The 16,705-nt window shown below is 40.9% G+C and overlaps 1 protein-coding gene across 3 annotated transcripts in view; it reads right to left on the minus strand.

Annotated features, from left to right (window-relative positions):
* Positions 1–16,705, minus strand: part of GALK2 (galactokinase 2) — a 138,930-nt gene that overhangs the window by 30,680 nt on the left and 91,545 nt on the right. For all 3 annotated transcript variants that reach the window (XM_006085986.3, XM_006085985.3, XM_023751675.1), the window contains one exon: positions 3,378–3,588. In XM_006085986.3, the coding sequence (XP_006086048.1) occupies positions 3,378–3,588 (211 nt within the window). The remainder of the gene's footprint in view (positions 1–3,377; positions 3,589–16,705) is intronic.

The raw sequence follows: 16,705 nt of genomic DNA on the forward strand, positions 1-16,705 counted from the left end.
ATCCCGCCGTCCCCGCCCGCCTCCACCCCCTTCCCCTCCCCACACCCCACCCCACCCACACAAGCAAATGCGCCTGAGGCCTCTGCAGGACAGAGACCATAAATTCCTTCATTGCTATTGTTATCACGTGTATTGTTGCCTGTTAACTATCTATCCTGCACCCACCTCAGGAAAAGAAGTAGGTGAGGCCCTGGCCGGTTTGGCTCAGTGGGTGGAGCCAAAGTCAGCCTGCGGTGGACCTTAGGGTCCCGGGTTCGATTCGGGTCCCCGGCGCATGCCCGCCTGGGTCATGGGCTCGAGCCCCACTAGGGGGCGTGCAGGAGGCGGCCAATCCAAGATTCTCTCTCATCCATGAGGTTTCTATCTCTCTCCCATCCTCTCTGAAATCAATAAAAATATATTTCACAAAAAAAAAAAAAAAGAAGTGATACCATGAAAAGACTGCGTTAGGAGATCATTTGACAGTGAATATCCTCAATGTCTATTAAGGCTTTTTTGACTCTTTACCAAAAACTCCAAAATCTAATTATATGGTTGGGGTTTTACATGTTCTACGTCTTTATTTAGATACCTTGCCATATCACCAAACAGATATATGCATTCATCATGTTGTCTCCAAGATCATTTCGCATACTATAATTCTCTGCCTTTCTCAGCATCCATATCTTGGCCTTCTTTACCTTCTGTTCCTTTTCTTTTTTCCTTTCCTCCCTCCCTTCCTTCCTAGACACAGGCAATCTTTAATTCCAACTGAACTCTCCTTTCTAGTCTTGAGAATCTACCTGTTGTAATATCCACCAACAAACCCTTTTTCAGGCTGTTGTGTGATGGAGAATAGAATACTAGTCCCTTAACTGACATCCCTTTAAACAGTATTTTTGGCATCCAACTCATACTGCACACAATATCTCTTAGCACATTTTCAAATCTCCACTCCCCGTGTCTCTATGCCTTTACTCAGGCTCTACTCTCTGCCTGGAATGGCCTCTCACCCCTCTCAGCCTGGGAAGTCCGTAACTTTGAGATCCAGCTCAAATTTAAGACACATTTTCCAGACATGCAGTCATTCTTTCCTCCAGACTCCAAGACTCTTAAAGACCTTCACTGCAGTGAGGGTTGTTTACTGTGATGGCTGTGTGGCACTCTCCCTCTTTGACATTAGGTCACTATAAGGTCGAGATCGTATCCTACTAATCTTTGCATCCCAGCATGTAGCATAATACCCAGCCCAATGAAGTCAATATATATATTTGCCGAATTAAAGAAACTGGCTAATGTCTTAAGTCAAAGAATAAAGGTTGTTTCCCTGGAAACTCTCTCTATCCAAAGTCCTACCCAACTTCTTCACTGTGACCTCCTGGTTCATAGATTGACACTCAAACACTGAGCCACGCCGGCCAGGCGCACCATGTATATTATTTTTAAGAAACACTCAACTAGCTGTAGTTCTCTGGACATGTAACCCTCTCTCACTCCTCCCTGCTTCTGCACCTGCTTTTTTGCCTGCCTGGAAGTCTTTCAGACCACTTGTCTACATTGGACACTCCTATTTATTCTCTAACTTTTGTCGAATTGCTATCTCCTTAGTAAAGCCAGCTCTGACTTCTGTCTTTTCTGGCCTCTCGAGACCCAAGTGTACCTCCACCACAGCAATCATTACTTTATGCTGGATCAGCTTTTTCTTATCAGTTTCTATCACTACTTCGTAAACTCCTTAAGAATGGTGCCCGTTGTGTTTATCTCTGTGTTCCCAAGCTCGGCCTCAGGACCTAGCAGAGGTGGAGGAGGAGAGGGAAGGAGAAATAACAAAGGAAGCTAACATTTATGAGCACCCCCAAGTATTGTTCTTAGCACATTGCACAGATTACTCCTTTAAGGGAGGTATTCCTGTTATGCCTACTTTATGTAAGACAATGGTCACACATCTAGTGAGTGAAGCCCAAGATCCTAATCCAGGCAGACTGGGTTTGGTCCACTGCCTTTCTGGTGTAGAGGCCCTCCAACTTTTTCTGCAAAGGGTAAGATAGTAAACATTTTAGCTTTTGTGAGCTTTTCAGTCTCCGTCACAACTACTCAACAGTACTGTTTCAGTGCAAAAGCAGCCAGGACCGATTATGGCTGTGTTCTAGCAAAAGTTCATTTTACATAAACAGGTGGCAAGTCCGATTAAGCCTATAGGCCAGCTTGCTCATCCCAGTTATAGAGACTCAGTAAACATTCATCAAATTAAACTGGATCTAACAGTGTTGGAAACCAGAACCTTCTCTCTGCCCTCAAATGATTCCCTTATCTGATCCTAAAGCTGTCACTAGTTACAGCCTTTCATTACTTGAAAGGTATTGCAGGCACTCAATAGCCAATTGCAGAGCTGAACTGAATGGAATGGAAATGGGGCGCTGAGGCTGATCATTGTGCTAAGCTCCCACACTCCCAACTTTACCTCAAGAAACCACTGGAGCCCTGGCCTGTGTTGCTCAGTGGATTGTCCCATACACCAGAAGATGGCAGGTTCAATGCCTGGTCAGAGTGCATGTGGGAAGCAACCTATTGATGTTTCTCTCTTACATCAATGTTTCTCTCTCTCTCTCTCTCTCTCTCTCTCTCTCTCTCTCTCTCTCTCTTTCTTTCTCTCTCTCTTCCCCCACCTCTCCTTTCTTCCCTCCCTCACACCCTCTCTCCCTCCCTTCCTCTTTCTCTCCTTCCTTTTCTCTCTGAGATGATTTTTCTTTTAAAGAAAGAAACTATTGGATCTTACCTAGATGTCCCTGCCCCCAGCATTGACTTCCCACAAATAAACAACCTTTACTTCTAAGAAGAAAAGACACTCCAAGGCTCCACCCTATACCTCCAACCTTTACCTGGCCTTCATCTCAATATCCGATGTTATCAGTATAAAAACAAAATTACTTGAAGCAGCACGCACACAGAAGGAGCTTCCACACTAAAGTGGGCCACAAGTCTCACCTAGCAGTGAAGACTTCCTGGTGCTCCGAGTGTGTTCCACAGCAGTTACAGCACTGTTCAGACTTAAACCTTTTATATAAGTAGTATAATAATCAGAAAAGTAGGTAGGGGTAAAAAAGATGAAAAAAGAGATGCTTATGGAATTATGAACTTCTGGAGGGCAGGGACAATGTAGGATTCACCTTTGCTTCACCAGAATACCTGGCATGCAGCAGACCAGCAAATGTCCGTTGATGAGTGAAAAAATGAATTTAATGAAGACAAGAATATAGATAATTAGTTTGCCAAAACACACCCATTCTCCAAATCCCTCAAGCATGCTTCAAAATCAGCGAGATCCTTGCGGAAATTGTAAATTTTCCAGCTGTGAATGGGGGAACAACCCATGTTCTTACTTTCTCCAGCACACTCACCATCCTGAGTGTTTGGACTCAGAATTTGGGTCTGAAGCTCCTGCAGGCTGATTCCCAGACACCTGCAGACCTCCTCGGGGCTATAGGGTTCAGGGTGAAGAGCATCCTCTATAATCAACAGCATTTCTTCCAGACTGACCCCCAGGTTGGTCTGCACCTCCTCCAGCCGCAGCACTTTATCCCATTGCAAGCTGTTGTACTTAGCCAGGAGCTGCACGTTGAAACCAAGATAATGGTCAGTTTTCATTGCAGAAATTAATATGTACTATTTTAATTAGCCAGATTCAACTTAAAGCTGTTTTTGTTTTATTTTGTTTTTTCCATTCAACCTATCCACATTTCCCACCATTGCTAGGTTCAGATGTTTGGAATTAAACATGCTTGTGTGACACTCCTAGGGTAGTTAAGTATTTTTCTTAAAAAAATAAAAACTAATCTTCTGTTGATTCTTTTGCCTGTCACCACTTTCCCTCGGGGCTATTTCTTTGAATAATTTGGTTCTTTCATCCCTATTCAGTTCATCTCAAATATACCACTCTCTATAAAGTCTACCAAAAAAACTGGTCAAATCTCACATGACGTGGGTCCTGAGGTGGACACTGTATGCCCAATTTCATTAGAGCACTTCCTGTTTACTACATGCCTCTTTGAAATGGCTAATGAATTTAAGTATCTGGGCGTTTGGAGTAAAGTCCCAGATTTTAAATGAAAACCTCATTGGTGACCTTAGGAAAAACCATTTCATTAGGTTGCTAGTAGTAGCAGAGCTCCACCCTCAAGAAAAGAGTGTGGCTTCCAGTTGTGTCCTGAGGCACCCCCTCAGCCTGTTGGAGGGGGTTAAGTACAAACCAAACCTTTGTAACCAGGTCTACGCACTGGAACCCCAATCCAGAATATGTTTCCCTCATTCTCCCCAAACCACTGACTGAGCCCTTCAGGAAGGTGACAATCAAAACAGTGAAGATATCTCCATACTGAAGTCTATAAAATTCAGTCCCTGGGTATGAGGAGGTCAGGTGCAGGCAGCACAAACAGCAAAAAGAGGCTAGCTGAAGAAGGGGAAGTTAGTCTGCAAGGAAATGTGCATCTGATTTACGCTTCTATTATGCTGATGATTTGATTTTCTTTCTTTTCTACAGGAAGCAGGGTTTACCAAAAGATCATTGTACTCTGCTTAGGGTCACTCACTTCTGAAGACTGTTAATAACATAAGTTCTTATATTTGTTAATCCTCTTTTTAAACCTCTGGCTCATATATTTGAAAGAAGTTAATGATTTTAGGCAGAACTAGGAAAAGAGGCAAAAGAATTATATTTTTCTGTTCATATATTTCACAGAACCTGGTGCCATTTTTAAAGCAAAGGCACAAACTAAAACCTTTCTTCTGACCTTATTTGCTTGCTTAGCACATTTTGTTTGTGTATTAGAAATGTTGGATTTGATACCTCCACAGATTGACCCATTCATTCATTTAATTCATTCATTCATGGTCTATGTTTCAAAAATAAAATTTCAGAAAACTTATAAAGACTTACATAATGCAAAAGAGAAACATACAATGTATCTATTTTATACAGAAAAAGAACTGAAGTCGATGATCTCCTAGAATGATGCTTTCTCAAAATACAGATCCAAGAAACCAAGATGGCGGCATAGGTTAACGCCGGAGTTTGCTGCCTCGAACAACCACTTCAAAAATACAACTAAAAGACGGAACGGACATCATCCAGAACCACAGGAAGGCTGGCTGAATGGAAGTTCTACAACTAGGAGGAACCGAGAATCAGAGGAGGCGCAGTGCTGAAGTAAAATACTAAGGTGCGGAGTGCGCGCGGCGCGGGCTGGTGGCTGAGGGCGCGGTTGTCTGTTTCAATCCGGAGGGAGCCTCAGACTCAGAGCTCCAGATCCGGGCGAGTTTCTAGGGACCCAGACTCAAACGGGAGAAGCAGGACTGTCTGGCTACGGTCCCTCCGAGGTTTGCAGCGGTTGCTGGGACAGAGAGGCAGAGCCCCTGGGGACGGACTGAGAGCAGCCATAACTGCTCCCTCCTCTGCCCTGTTGATCCCGTGGGACCCGCCCCGCCCAAGCCCTGCACAGAGCCATTTGCCGGATAGCCTCAGGCAAAGGCTAGATTAGCACAGCCAGTCGGCCTGGAGGTCAAATCCCTCTAGTATTAACTATAACAATCAAGGCTTAACTACAACAAGACTGCGCACAAAGACCACTAGGGGGTGTGCCAAGAAAGCGTAAAAAATGCGGAGACAAAGAAACAGGACAAAACTATCAAGGGAGGATATTGAGTTCAGAACCACACTTTTGAGGTCTCTCAAGAGGCTTCTAGAGTCTGTCGATAAACTTGATGAGTTGTACAGGAAATCTAATGAGACCCTCGATGGTGTGATAAAGGACCATCTAGAAAGTAAGCATACACTGACTGAAATAAAGAATATTATACAGACTCCCAACAGCAAACCAGAGGAGCGCAAGAATCAAGTCAAAGATTTGAAATGCGAAGAAGCGAGAAACACCCAACCGGAAAAGCAAAATGAAAAAAGAACCCGAAAATACGAAGATAGTGTAAGGAGCCTCTGGGACAGCTTCAAACGTACCAACATCAGAATTATAGGGGTACCAGAAGATGAGAGAGAGCAAGATATTGAAAACCTATTTGAAGAAATAATGACAGAAAACTTCCCCCACCTGGTGAAAGAAATAGACTTCCAAGTCCAGGAAGCGCAGAGAACTCCAACAAAAGGAATCCAAAGAGGACCACACCAAGACACATCATAATTAAAATGCCAAGAGCAAAAGACAAAGAGAGACTCTTAAAAGCAGCAAGAGAAAGAAACTCAGTTACCTACAAGGGAATACCCATACGACTGTCAGCTGATTTCTCAACAGAAACTTTGCAGGCCAGAAGGGAGTGGCAAGAAATATTCAAAGTGATGAATAGCAAGAACCTACAACCAAGATTACTTTATCCAGCAAAGCTATCATTCAGAATTGAAGGTCAGATAAAGAGCTTCACAGATAAGGAAAAGCTAAAGGAGTTCATCACCACCAAACCAGTATTATAAGAAATGCTGAAAGGTATCCTTTAAGAAGAGGAAGAAGAAGAAAAAGGTAAAGATACAAATTATGAACAACAAATATGCATCTATCAACAAATGAATCTAAGAATCAAGTGAATAAATAACCTGATGTACAGAATGAACTGGTGATTATAATAGAATCAGGGACATAGAAAGGGAATGGACTGACTATTCTTGGGGGGAAAAGGGGTGTGGGAGATGCGGGAAGAGACTGGACAAAAATCGTGCACCTATGGATGAACACAGTGGGTGGGGAGTGAGGGCGGAGGGTGGGGTGGGAGCTGGAAGGAGGGGAGTTATGGGGGGAAAAAAGAAGAACAAATGTAATAATCTGAACAATAAAGATTTTAAAAAAAAAGAAAAAAAAATACAGATCCAAATCCAACTAAGATAAACAATGCAGCTTATATAGTGCTACATGATTTAAAATGTGCTTTTTTGCTTCCTTCAATCTTTGGCAGCTCTGTGAGATGGGTATTGTCTAAGAAATGAGAGTAAGTAACTTGCCCAAAGAAACATTTGGAAATTAAACCCAGGTCCTATTGATGCCACTATAATAACCTGGTTTATTTAACAGAAAAGGAGGGAAGAGGGAGGCCAGATAGCATAGGCATGCCATTTATACAGCTTTGCCAAAAAGCTGCATTTAACATTCTCCGCTTCTATTCCCTGCTAATTAATGGGGGAAGGGACTAGAGCAGTGGGTCTCAACCTTCCTAATGCCGCAACCCTTTAATACAGTTCCTCATGTTGTGGTGACCCCCAATTTCATTGTTACAAATTGAACATAATTAAAGCATAGTGATTAATCACAAAAACAATATGTAATTATACATGTGTTTTCCGATGGTCTTAGGCGACCCCTGTGAAAGGGTCGTTCGACACCCAAAGGGGTCACGACCCACAGGTTGAGAACCGCTGGACTGGACAAAGGCAGTTTAGATGCATGCCCAGTAAGGTCTGAGTGATGTGGGAAGGAGCCTACCTGTCTGCCAGTCATATCTGGGAACAAATTAGTGGTCAGGATGGAGTGACCACTGCAAGTGCATGAAACCTGAATATTTAAACTTCCAAACCACAGAAGTCCTCTCTCTCCCTCTCTCTCTCTCTCTCTCTCTCTCTCTCTCTCTCTCTCTCTCTCTCTCCCTTTCTCCCTCTCTCTCTCTCTCTCCCTTTCTCTCTCCTGCTGCAGGGGATGCTCTCCCCTGTATCCACATGGCACACATGGACTGATGGACTGTAATGGCCTGAATACTAAACCACACTGGCTGCAACATGGAACAGAAACTCTGGACATTGGCCCTGCTTCTGGCTCTGCTGAACTCCCAGCTGCCCCTCTTCCAGGACTGGCTTGGGGGAAATGGGACATTACAACCTGAGGAATATAATTCCATGCAAATAAAATCTTCTTCCACATCCCATTCTCCCAAGCAAATCTTAGAAAATTCATTTTCTGTAGATATCACAAGGATCATCCCCACTCATACCTGGGAAATCTGGCCCATTAATTCCTCCTGCATCACTATAACTGTTTCTTGCCTCCCCACGGCAACATTCTCAGCGAGGTCTGGCTGATATCTATGTTGTGCTACTCATGAATTTTAATCACCACTCACATCTTAGAAATGGTTTTTGAAAAATAAACTAAGATTGGTGCTAGAAGTAAACATTCTAGTGATTTAAAAATACTTTAATAAATGGATTCCTTCAAAGAAGAAGATGGCAACAAAGATAAAGAAGGAGGAGGGGGGAGAAGGAGGAGGACGTGGTCAGGAGGAGAAGAAACATCAAAGAATGGCCCCCAAGTAATGAGAGTGGGCTCTTCCTAAGAACTTTTCAGTCAACAATGATCTCCAAGTTCCCATCCCTGGCCTCCCCTTAAACAAGTCACACTGCCTCCAGCACTACATCTCAGGAAATTGACCCAAAGATGTGTAGGGAGAAAGTCTGCTGCCTACAAGGTTGTCGTCAAAGGCAGCCTCCCTATGCGCCTTTGGACCACAGTCAGAAGCACCAACATACAGAGGTTCACGTTCACTCCAACAGTTTGCCTTTGGGTCCGCTTAGCCCTCAGCTGGAGGGTCCACACAGCCAATTTGGTGTGTGTTTCAGTTAAGAATGAAATCTACCACATGCCCTCAACAACAGCCGCACAGCCATGAGCCACTGAGTATGTGCACTACATTGCAGAGTAAAATAGAAAAGCCACTTAAGCCCTTTGAAATTTGGCTCAAGAAACAGAAAGATGACTTGCAGATGAGGGCAGAGGGTGGGTAAGATCGCTGTTGCTCAAAGACAGAACTGCATGAAGGAATTTGCCACTTATGGCCCGGTGACTGGCCTACTTCAGAACATTTGTGAAGCAGGTCTATGAGTCAGGGCTATGGGTCCTTTTGTCACACGTTCCTCACTCAGCAGCAGGATGGGAAGAGGAGAAAAAGCATTTCTTTGTCAACACTCACCATTTTGTTTTCACCACTGCAAATATTAAGTGCTCATATGACATACCACTTCCAGTAGGTTCCTGAGCCTATTCTATGCTCTGAGGACAAGAAGGCAGGTGAGTGCTTTGTCCACAGTCATGGGAGGAGGCAGATAAATAGTACTGGGACCCTGTTTTAAGTTGGTTTCTCTTGGAAGAAGACCTGAGACAAGAATTTGAGGGATCAGTGATACCAAGAAGTGCTGGTAGAGAAGTGGAAAGTAAGACAGGAAGAGAAGCTAATGTGAGGTGCACTGATGTAGTCAGAGGAGGTAAGGCCTATTGGACTTGTATGTATAAACCTAAGATGTGTCCTATCCATGGGCAAGAAAGCTGGGATATTTACCCACTGACTCTCATCCATCATTGATTGAGGGCTGCTTACAAAGGGAATTGCCTCACTAGCACTACCAGTTTGTCTGGGTGCAAACTAGACACTTTCCTGCAATTAGAAGACAAAATCCTCAGTCTGAGAGTCACTGAGACTTCCAGGAAGAGAGTACAGTAGGAGAGAGCTAAGATATGGACCCTAATTCAAAAGCCTGTTTGTCAGATCCACCCCTCTTCAACTTTTTCACTGCAGTTAGCAGTATTAACAAATCAATGGGAAAAGTACCAAATCAGCTCCTCACCAGGTCAGCAAAGGATAAAAATTCTAATCCCTTTCTGAGTTACTTCTATAAACAAGAATTCATTTAACAAGTTGTTTTTCACCTAACAAAAGTAGCTGTGTTGTTGTTTCTGGTTATACAAATCACACATTTTTATTAAACTGCAAAGAACACACAATTCAAAGTAAAAAAAATAACAACAACAAAAAAAACAACCTAAAATAAATCATCTGTGATCACCCAATGAGATAACCACAACTGCTATTTTAATAACCATCCTATTATACAATTCTTTATGCATGCTTCATGCATACCTCCAAACATATAATTTGAAATAAATAGGATCATACATGGCAGTTTGTATTGTGCATACTTTTTTTTGGCTCATCTTCCCCTCATCTCCTTCCAACTGCATAGAACTGGCCCCCAGTGACTTCCATGGCCACGTTCCACTCATAAACATCATTCACCACATTGAACTCCCCAATGTTAGTCATCCCTACTGCCCATGTTCTCTATGTTAGTTTGCAGGCCACAGAATCAATCTGAAGAAATCTACACAACTGTGCATAATGGGTCTCCTCACTGCACCCTCAGCACAGCAGAGCTGTGGCATTCAAGCATCATGCTCATTCACACGTAAAGGCGCACAATGAAAGAGTCGAGACAGACCTGGACTCATGCACTTACTTAAAACAAGTCACAACATACCTTGCCAGGAAATTCCCAGGTAAAGTGGGACACTTAATGGCTACTTCACAAACTACTGTGAAGATTAAATAGGATAATAAAAACAGAAAAACTTGAAAATGGCAGCAGAGTAGGTAGATTTTCTTCACACCTCCTCCCTGAACCAAACCGGAAATAAAACTAAATTGGGGAACAACTACCCTAAATTACCAACTGAAAATTATCTGAAGAGGAGACTTTTAACAAAGAAGGAGGAGGAGGAGGACGAGGAGGAGGAGAGGGGAAAAAGGAGGGGAAAGAGAAAGAAGGTGAAGGAGGAGGAGGAGAAAAAAACAGAAAAACATAGCTTTAAAACATGGCAATATATAGGTACCTATCAATAATCATTTTAAATGTAAATGGCTTAAATGCTCCAATCAAAAGATATTAGGTAGCTCAATGGATAAGAAAACAAGACCCATGTATATGCTGTCTTCAAGAGCTCCACCTCAGAATGAAAGATACACATTGACTAATAATAAAATGATGGAAAAGAATATTTCATGCAAATGAAAAGGAACGCTAAAGTAGCATTACTTATATCTGACCAAATAGACTTTAAAACATAGGCTATAGTAAGAAACAAAGAAGGACACTACGTAATGATAAAGGAAGCAATCCAACAAGAAGATATAACCCTTGTAAACATTTATGCACCCAACATAGGAGCACCTAAATATATGATGGACATAGATGATTGACACTAATATAGTCAGAGTAGGGGATTTTAACGTCCCATTGACATAGATGGATAGACCTTCCAATCAGAAAATCAACAAGAAGACGGCAGCCTTCAATGACACACTAGATCAGATGGATTTCATTGATATCTTCAGAGCATTTCAACCCAAAGCTGCAAAACATACATTATTTTGAAGTGCACATTAGACATTTTCTAGGATTGACTGCATGTTAGGACACAAAACAAGTCTCAATAAATTTAAGAACATTTAAATAAAGCATCTTCTCTGACCATAATAGAATGAAACTAGAAATCAATCACAAGAAAAAAAACTGAAAAACCCACAAAGATATGGAGGCTAAATAACACTGTACTAAACAATGAATGGGTTAACAACAAGATCAAGGAGGAAATCTAAAGATAACTTAAACAAATAAAAATGAGAACACAACAACCCAAAATCTATGGGACACAACGGCAAAATAGTCTTAAAAGGGAAATTCATAGCATTACAGACCTGTATCAAGAAACAAGAAAATTCTCAAATAAACAATCTAACTTTACACTTACAGGAACTGGAACAGCAAAGCCCAAAATGAGTAGGAGAAAAAAAATAATAAAGATCAGAGCAGAAATGAAGAAAATAGAGTCTAAAAAAACAATACAAAAGATCAATGAAACCAAGAGCTGGTTCTTTGAAAAAATAAACAAGACTGACAAACCTTTAATCAGACTCATTAAGAAAAAAAGAGAGAGGACTCAAATAAAATAAGAAATGAAAGAGAAGTAATAACTCACAAAAAAGAAACACAAAGGACTGTAAGGAAATATTAAGAACAAATATATACCAACAAATTAGAAATCTGAATGAAATGGATAAATTCCTAGAATCATACAACCACCCAAAACTGAATCAGGAAGAATTAGAAAATCTGAATATAAAAATTACAACCAATGAAATTGAAGCAGTAATTTAAAAAAAAAACTCCCAACAAACAGAAGTCTTGGACTGGATGCCTTTACAGGTGAACTTTACCAAACATTAAAAGGCAAACTGACACCTATCCTTCTCACACTATTCCCTAAAATTCAAGAGAAGGGAAGACTTCCAAAATCATTCTATAAAGCTAGCATTATCCTAATTCCAAACCCAGATAAAAGCACTAAAAAGAAAGAAAATTATAGGCCAATATCCCTGATGAACATAGATGCTACAATCCTCAACAAAATATTAGGAACCTGGATCCAGCAATAAATAGAAAAATCTTATACAATGCTCACGTGTGATTTATTCTGGGGAGGCAAGGTTGGTACAATATCTGCATATCAATAAAGGTAATATGCCACATAAACAAAATGAAGGATAAAAACCACATGATCATATTAATAGATGCAGAAAAGGCATTTGATAAAATCTAGCACCCATCTGTGGTAAAAAAAAAAAAAAACTCTTAGCAAAGTGAGAATAGAGGAAACATACCTCAATATAATAAAGGCCATGTATGACAAACCCACAGCCAACATCATACTCAATGGGGAAAAAAACAAAGCCCAAAGTGAGTAGAAGAAAAAAATAATAAAGATCAGAGCAGAAATGAAGAAAATAGAGTCTAAAAACAAATACAAAAGATCAATGAAACCAAGAACTGTGTTTCCCTTAAGAATGTGAACCAGACAGAGATGTCTGTTTTCACTACCCTTATTCAACACAGTACTGGAAGTCCACAGCAATCAGACAAGAAGAAGGAAAAAAAGGGCATCCAATTAAGATTCCACCAAAAACACTACTAGAATTGATAAATGAATTCAGTAAAGTAGCAGGATACAAAATAAATATTGAGAAATCAGTTGCATTTTTATACACTTACTAGAGGCCTGCTGGCCTGTTGGGGATCGTGCCAAAACCGGCAGTCCGACATCCCCCAAGGGATGTAGTAGTGTGCAAAGCAGCAGGAGGCCGGGGAGGAGCCCGGGCCCAGGCCGGGTGCCCTGCTGCTTCTGCTCATCCCAGCCTGCTTGCGCCCCTGCAGCTGAGCTCGCCAGCCTTGAGGCCAGCATCTGGCACCTGTCAGTCAGCTGAGCGGTGCTCCTGCTGTGGGAGCACACTGGCCACCAGGGGGCAGCTCCTGCATTGAGCATCTGCCCCCTGGTGGTCAGTGCACATCATAGCGACCAATCAAAGGGTCGACTGGTCGCTTAGGGTTTTATATATATAGATGAACTGGTGACTTCTGGCACTCTGCATTATCTACCTTCTTCATATTCCCTGTTTATTGGCTTCTGTAACAGTGAATTTTCCTGGTATTCCTCTCCCCTTTCTGGTCCCAATACCATCTTCACCCATGACTCAGTTTTCTCCTCTCATTATTTAACTGAAGCTGCCTCCTAAGTTCAGCCCCTGGCCTTCTGATCTGATCTTGCCACACTCTTTCCCTCAGCAATCTGAACTAAGCTCTTGGTTTCAACTATTATCTCAAAATAAATATATCTAAAGGCTGTAGCCCTAGCCAAGAGATATACCCCAAGCTCAAATTTCTAGCCACTCATAAGAAAATTCCATGAGGAAATTTCATACCCTTCCACTTTCCAGTCACCTTCCATCCTATCTTCTCCAAACCTATCAGTGGCAGCCCTATGCTTTCCATCCATCATCTCAGCTTAAGATGGCAGCCTATTGACTCAACACTTTGCCTTCACTCCTGTGCATCTGCATGCAATGAGTGTTACTGAGCATCTACTACTTTGCAGGTCCTGGACAGACAGCAGTGAATAAGGCACTCATGGCTCCTGACCTCACAGAGCTCAGTCTACCCAAGGATAGATGTTTAACAACCACACAGTGAAGAATTTAATCCAATTGTGATAAGCTGCTATAATAGAAAAATACAGAATGTGGTCAGAGCATATAAAAGGTCATTTAACACACGGAAGTGGGGAGGGTGGTCAGGGGAAACTGCCTCCAAACAATAGTGTTTATGCCAAAAGGAAGACAGACACCCAATCAGAGAGCCTTTTTATCCCATCCTCACTGACACGTTCAGACCCACTTCTCTTCAACCAAGGCAAAGATCCTGCTGCCAGACTAATATTTCTAAAATACCTTGCTAACGACATTAGTGGCTCCCGCTGCTTCCAGGACCAAGCTGTGTGACCCTTAGCACAGCACTGAAGGCTCTGCCACAACCTGGTTCCACTACACGCATCAACCCTGTCCCCCAAAGTGTGTGTCCTCTGCCCTACAGTCTGGACTCACTATTCTAGGAATACTCCACACTAGAGTCTTGGCAGAGTGCGCTGGACTGAATCAACAGTCTCAGCAAAACTAGCCACATTCTTGGGTATTAGGTTTGTTCTCACTCAAATTCAAGGAAACTGCCAAAGCCCTGAAAATATTATGCCCACTTCTCATTCTTTCACCAGACAGAGAATAAGTTCCATATTGACCACTAAATGGCAGGAGCTAAAAAAACTGAGTGTGTGGTGGCCCCTGACCAAACAGGCTCTGTAAAGAATCATGCTGTGAATTTCCCTTAAAGTGTCAAAGGACCACATGAAACTCTCTCCTCCATTGCTTCACATGTTGCCACAAGGAGCACAGGCTGTGCAAAATGCAATAGTAAAATTTCTCTTCCCTTTTTGATTTCCCATAATATTTATTATTGGCATCACACATTTTATTCCTCAGTATCATTAAGGGCTACTCTCTTTTATAGACATAAAACATTTCTGGAAAATTTTAAGCCACTGAATACATGTAAAATATGAAAAATTGTGTGCTCATTAAAGATTTCTGGCCACTTTGTTAATTTAAGAACATAAAAATGTGCTTCACTTAAAAGTATCATTTACGCAAGTAATAATTATAAATCTCTATTGAGTTTGCTTTGAAATGTTTTTAATTTTAGTTCAATGGCTCTACATGACTCTGATTTTTAATGAATCTACCTCAATTAGTTTTGGGAAGCTGCTGGAAAGAGAGAAAGGGGAAAGAGAGAGAGGGAGAGAAAGGAATCTTAAGAATAGAAGACAGAGACCAAAAGGATGGTTACCAGAAAGGAGGGGTTAGAGGATGGATGACAAGGGTGGACGGGAATATGCTAAATAACATTGTGACAAGTTTGCACAGTGACAGATGATTACTAGAATTAGTGGGATAAGCACATTATAAGATATAAAAATGTCAAATCACTATATTATACACTGAGACTAAAGTAACTAATATATATTGTATATTAACTAAACTTAAATAAAATTTTAAAAAGAATAGTAGAAACTATCAACATTGAAGTAAAACAAAGAAAACTCATCTTTATTGATTTAGTGTACTTCCCTGTACTAAGATACAAAAGGTACTCATTTTCAAAATAGGGATTTAGAGAGACAGAAGAAAAATATTACTCAGTACAATTTTGGCATGTGGAGCTTTATCTAATCAGTCTCATTTTCAAAATTATCCCGATTAGTAATTTCTCCATTGACACCTCATTTTATTGTCTGGAAACAAAAAGTTTGTGCAGATTAAAACAAGCTTCTTTACCTTTTTAACATGGGATTTTATTTCCTGATTCAATGAGACCATTTCCAAACAAAAATTATATTCACTCACATGTTACTGAAAATGGAAAAATGGAGCCATATTTTAAGGACAATATGTGTAGCAGAATTCTGGTTCATATTCGTAGGCAAAAACATAATCTTACCATCAATAGCTATGTGTGTAGCCCATATCAGCAATTTTATCTTTATTTCCCTTTTATGTGTAACCTTGGATTCTAGTGATCTGCAGCAACATGATTTAGAAAACATTCTCCATCTTAATAAAGTCACTTTTCTTTCTTCCATAGTTTAAAAAAGAGAAAAATTCAGAGTATTGGAAACAATGTTTTATCTATACTAACTGTGAGGAATATATAGCAAAAAAAAAATCAGATGCCAATTTTGCTGGCCAGAGTCACTCAGAAGGCACCCTCCAGAACAGGTGGTTCTACAGGGAAGTAAGGTTTTCAGCTGCTACTTTCAAAAGAGATGTGCTTTTTATAGCTAACTCCAAAAAGACATTCCTCCCCTCCTGACAACTTTCACTACAGAGATTCAGTCTCAAAATTTTATTCCTCACTTTCTTGTTGAATCTTTGGGAGAGAGTATCCACGACATGAATCCATTTCACACGTCTCATCCCTGTTTTAGCTCACGTATGGATCTTGTAGAGGATATCCAATTTCGTGATAAACTCCGAAAACAATGTTGTGTATGTCTGAGGTCTCCTCAGGAAGGCAACACTTACTCATCGACCTCAAAATCAGAAGTCAACAAGAATAAGCACTCAAACAAATAACACACTAATTTCTTCCATCTCCTGAAAGAGGAAGCTTGTCCTAAACAACAAAAAAGGCCACTAACACTAAAGCCTTGATATTGAAGTTTTCTGTACTACTTCATCTCATATATATCTGATTAAATACTGTGAAAGTCTCATATTGAGACATTTGTTTTATATAATTTTTAGAAATTATCTGAATGAGTAAATTCCAACTTTTTAAAATTTAAATCATGATTTAAAAAAAAATTTTTTTAACCCCAAAACTTTCCAGGAAAAAAAAAAATCTCTCATTTTTTCTGGTTCATCATATCTCTAATCTCCTTAACCTCACAACTTTAGGGGGTGGGAGTAAAGGTGAAGGGGTAAGTCAATTAAAAGGGGGAACTATACCCTACACATCTCCATGGTAGCT

Source organism: Myotis lucifugus, unplaced genomic scaffold (assembly GCF_000147115.1).
Source record: "Myotis lucifugus unplaced genomic scaffold, Myoluc2.0 scaffold_23, whole genome shotgun sequence".
Lineage (NCBI taxonomy): Eukaryota > Metazoa > Chordata > Mammalia > Chiroptera > Vespertilionidae > Myotis > Myotis lucifugus.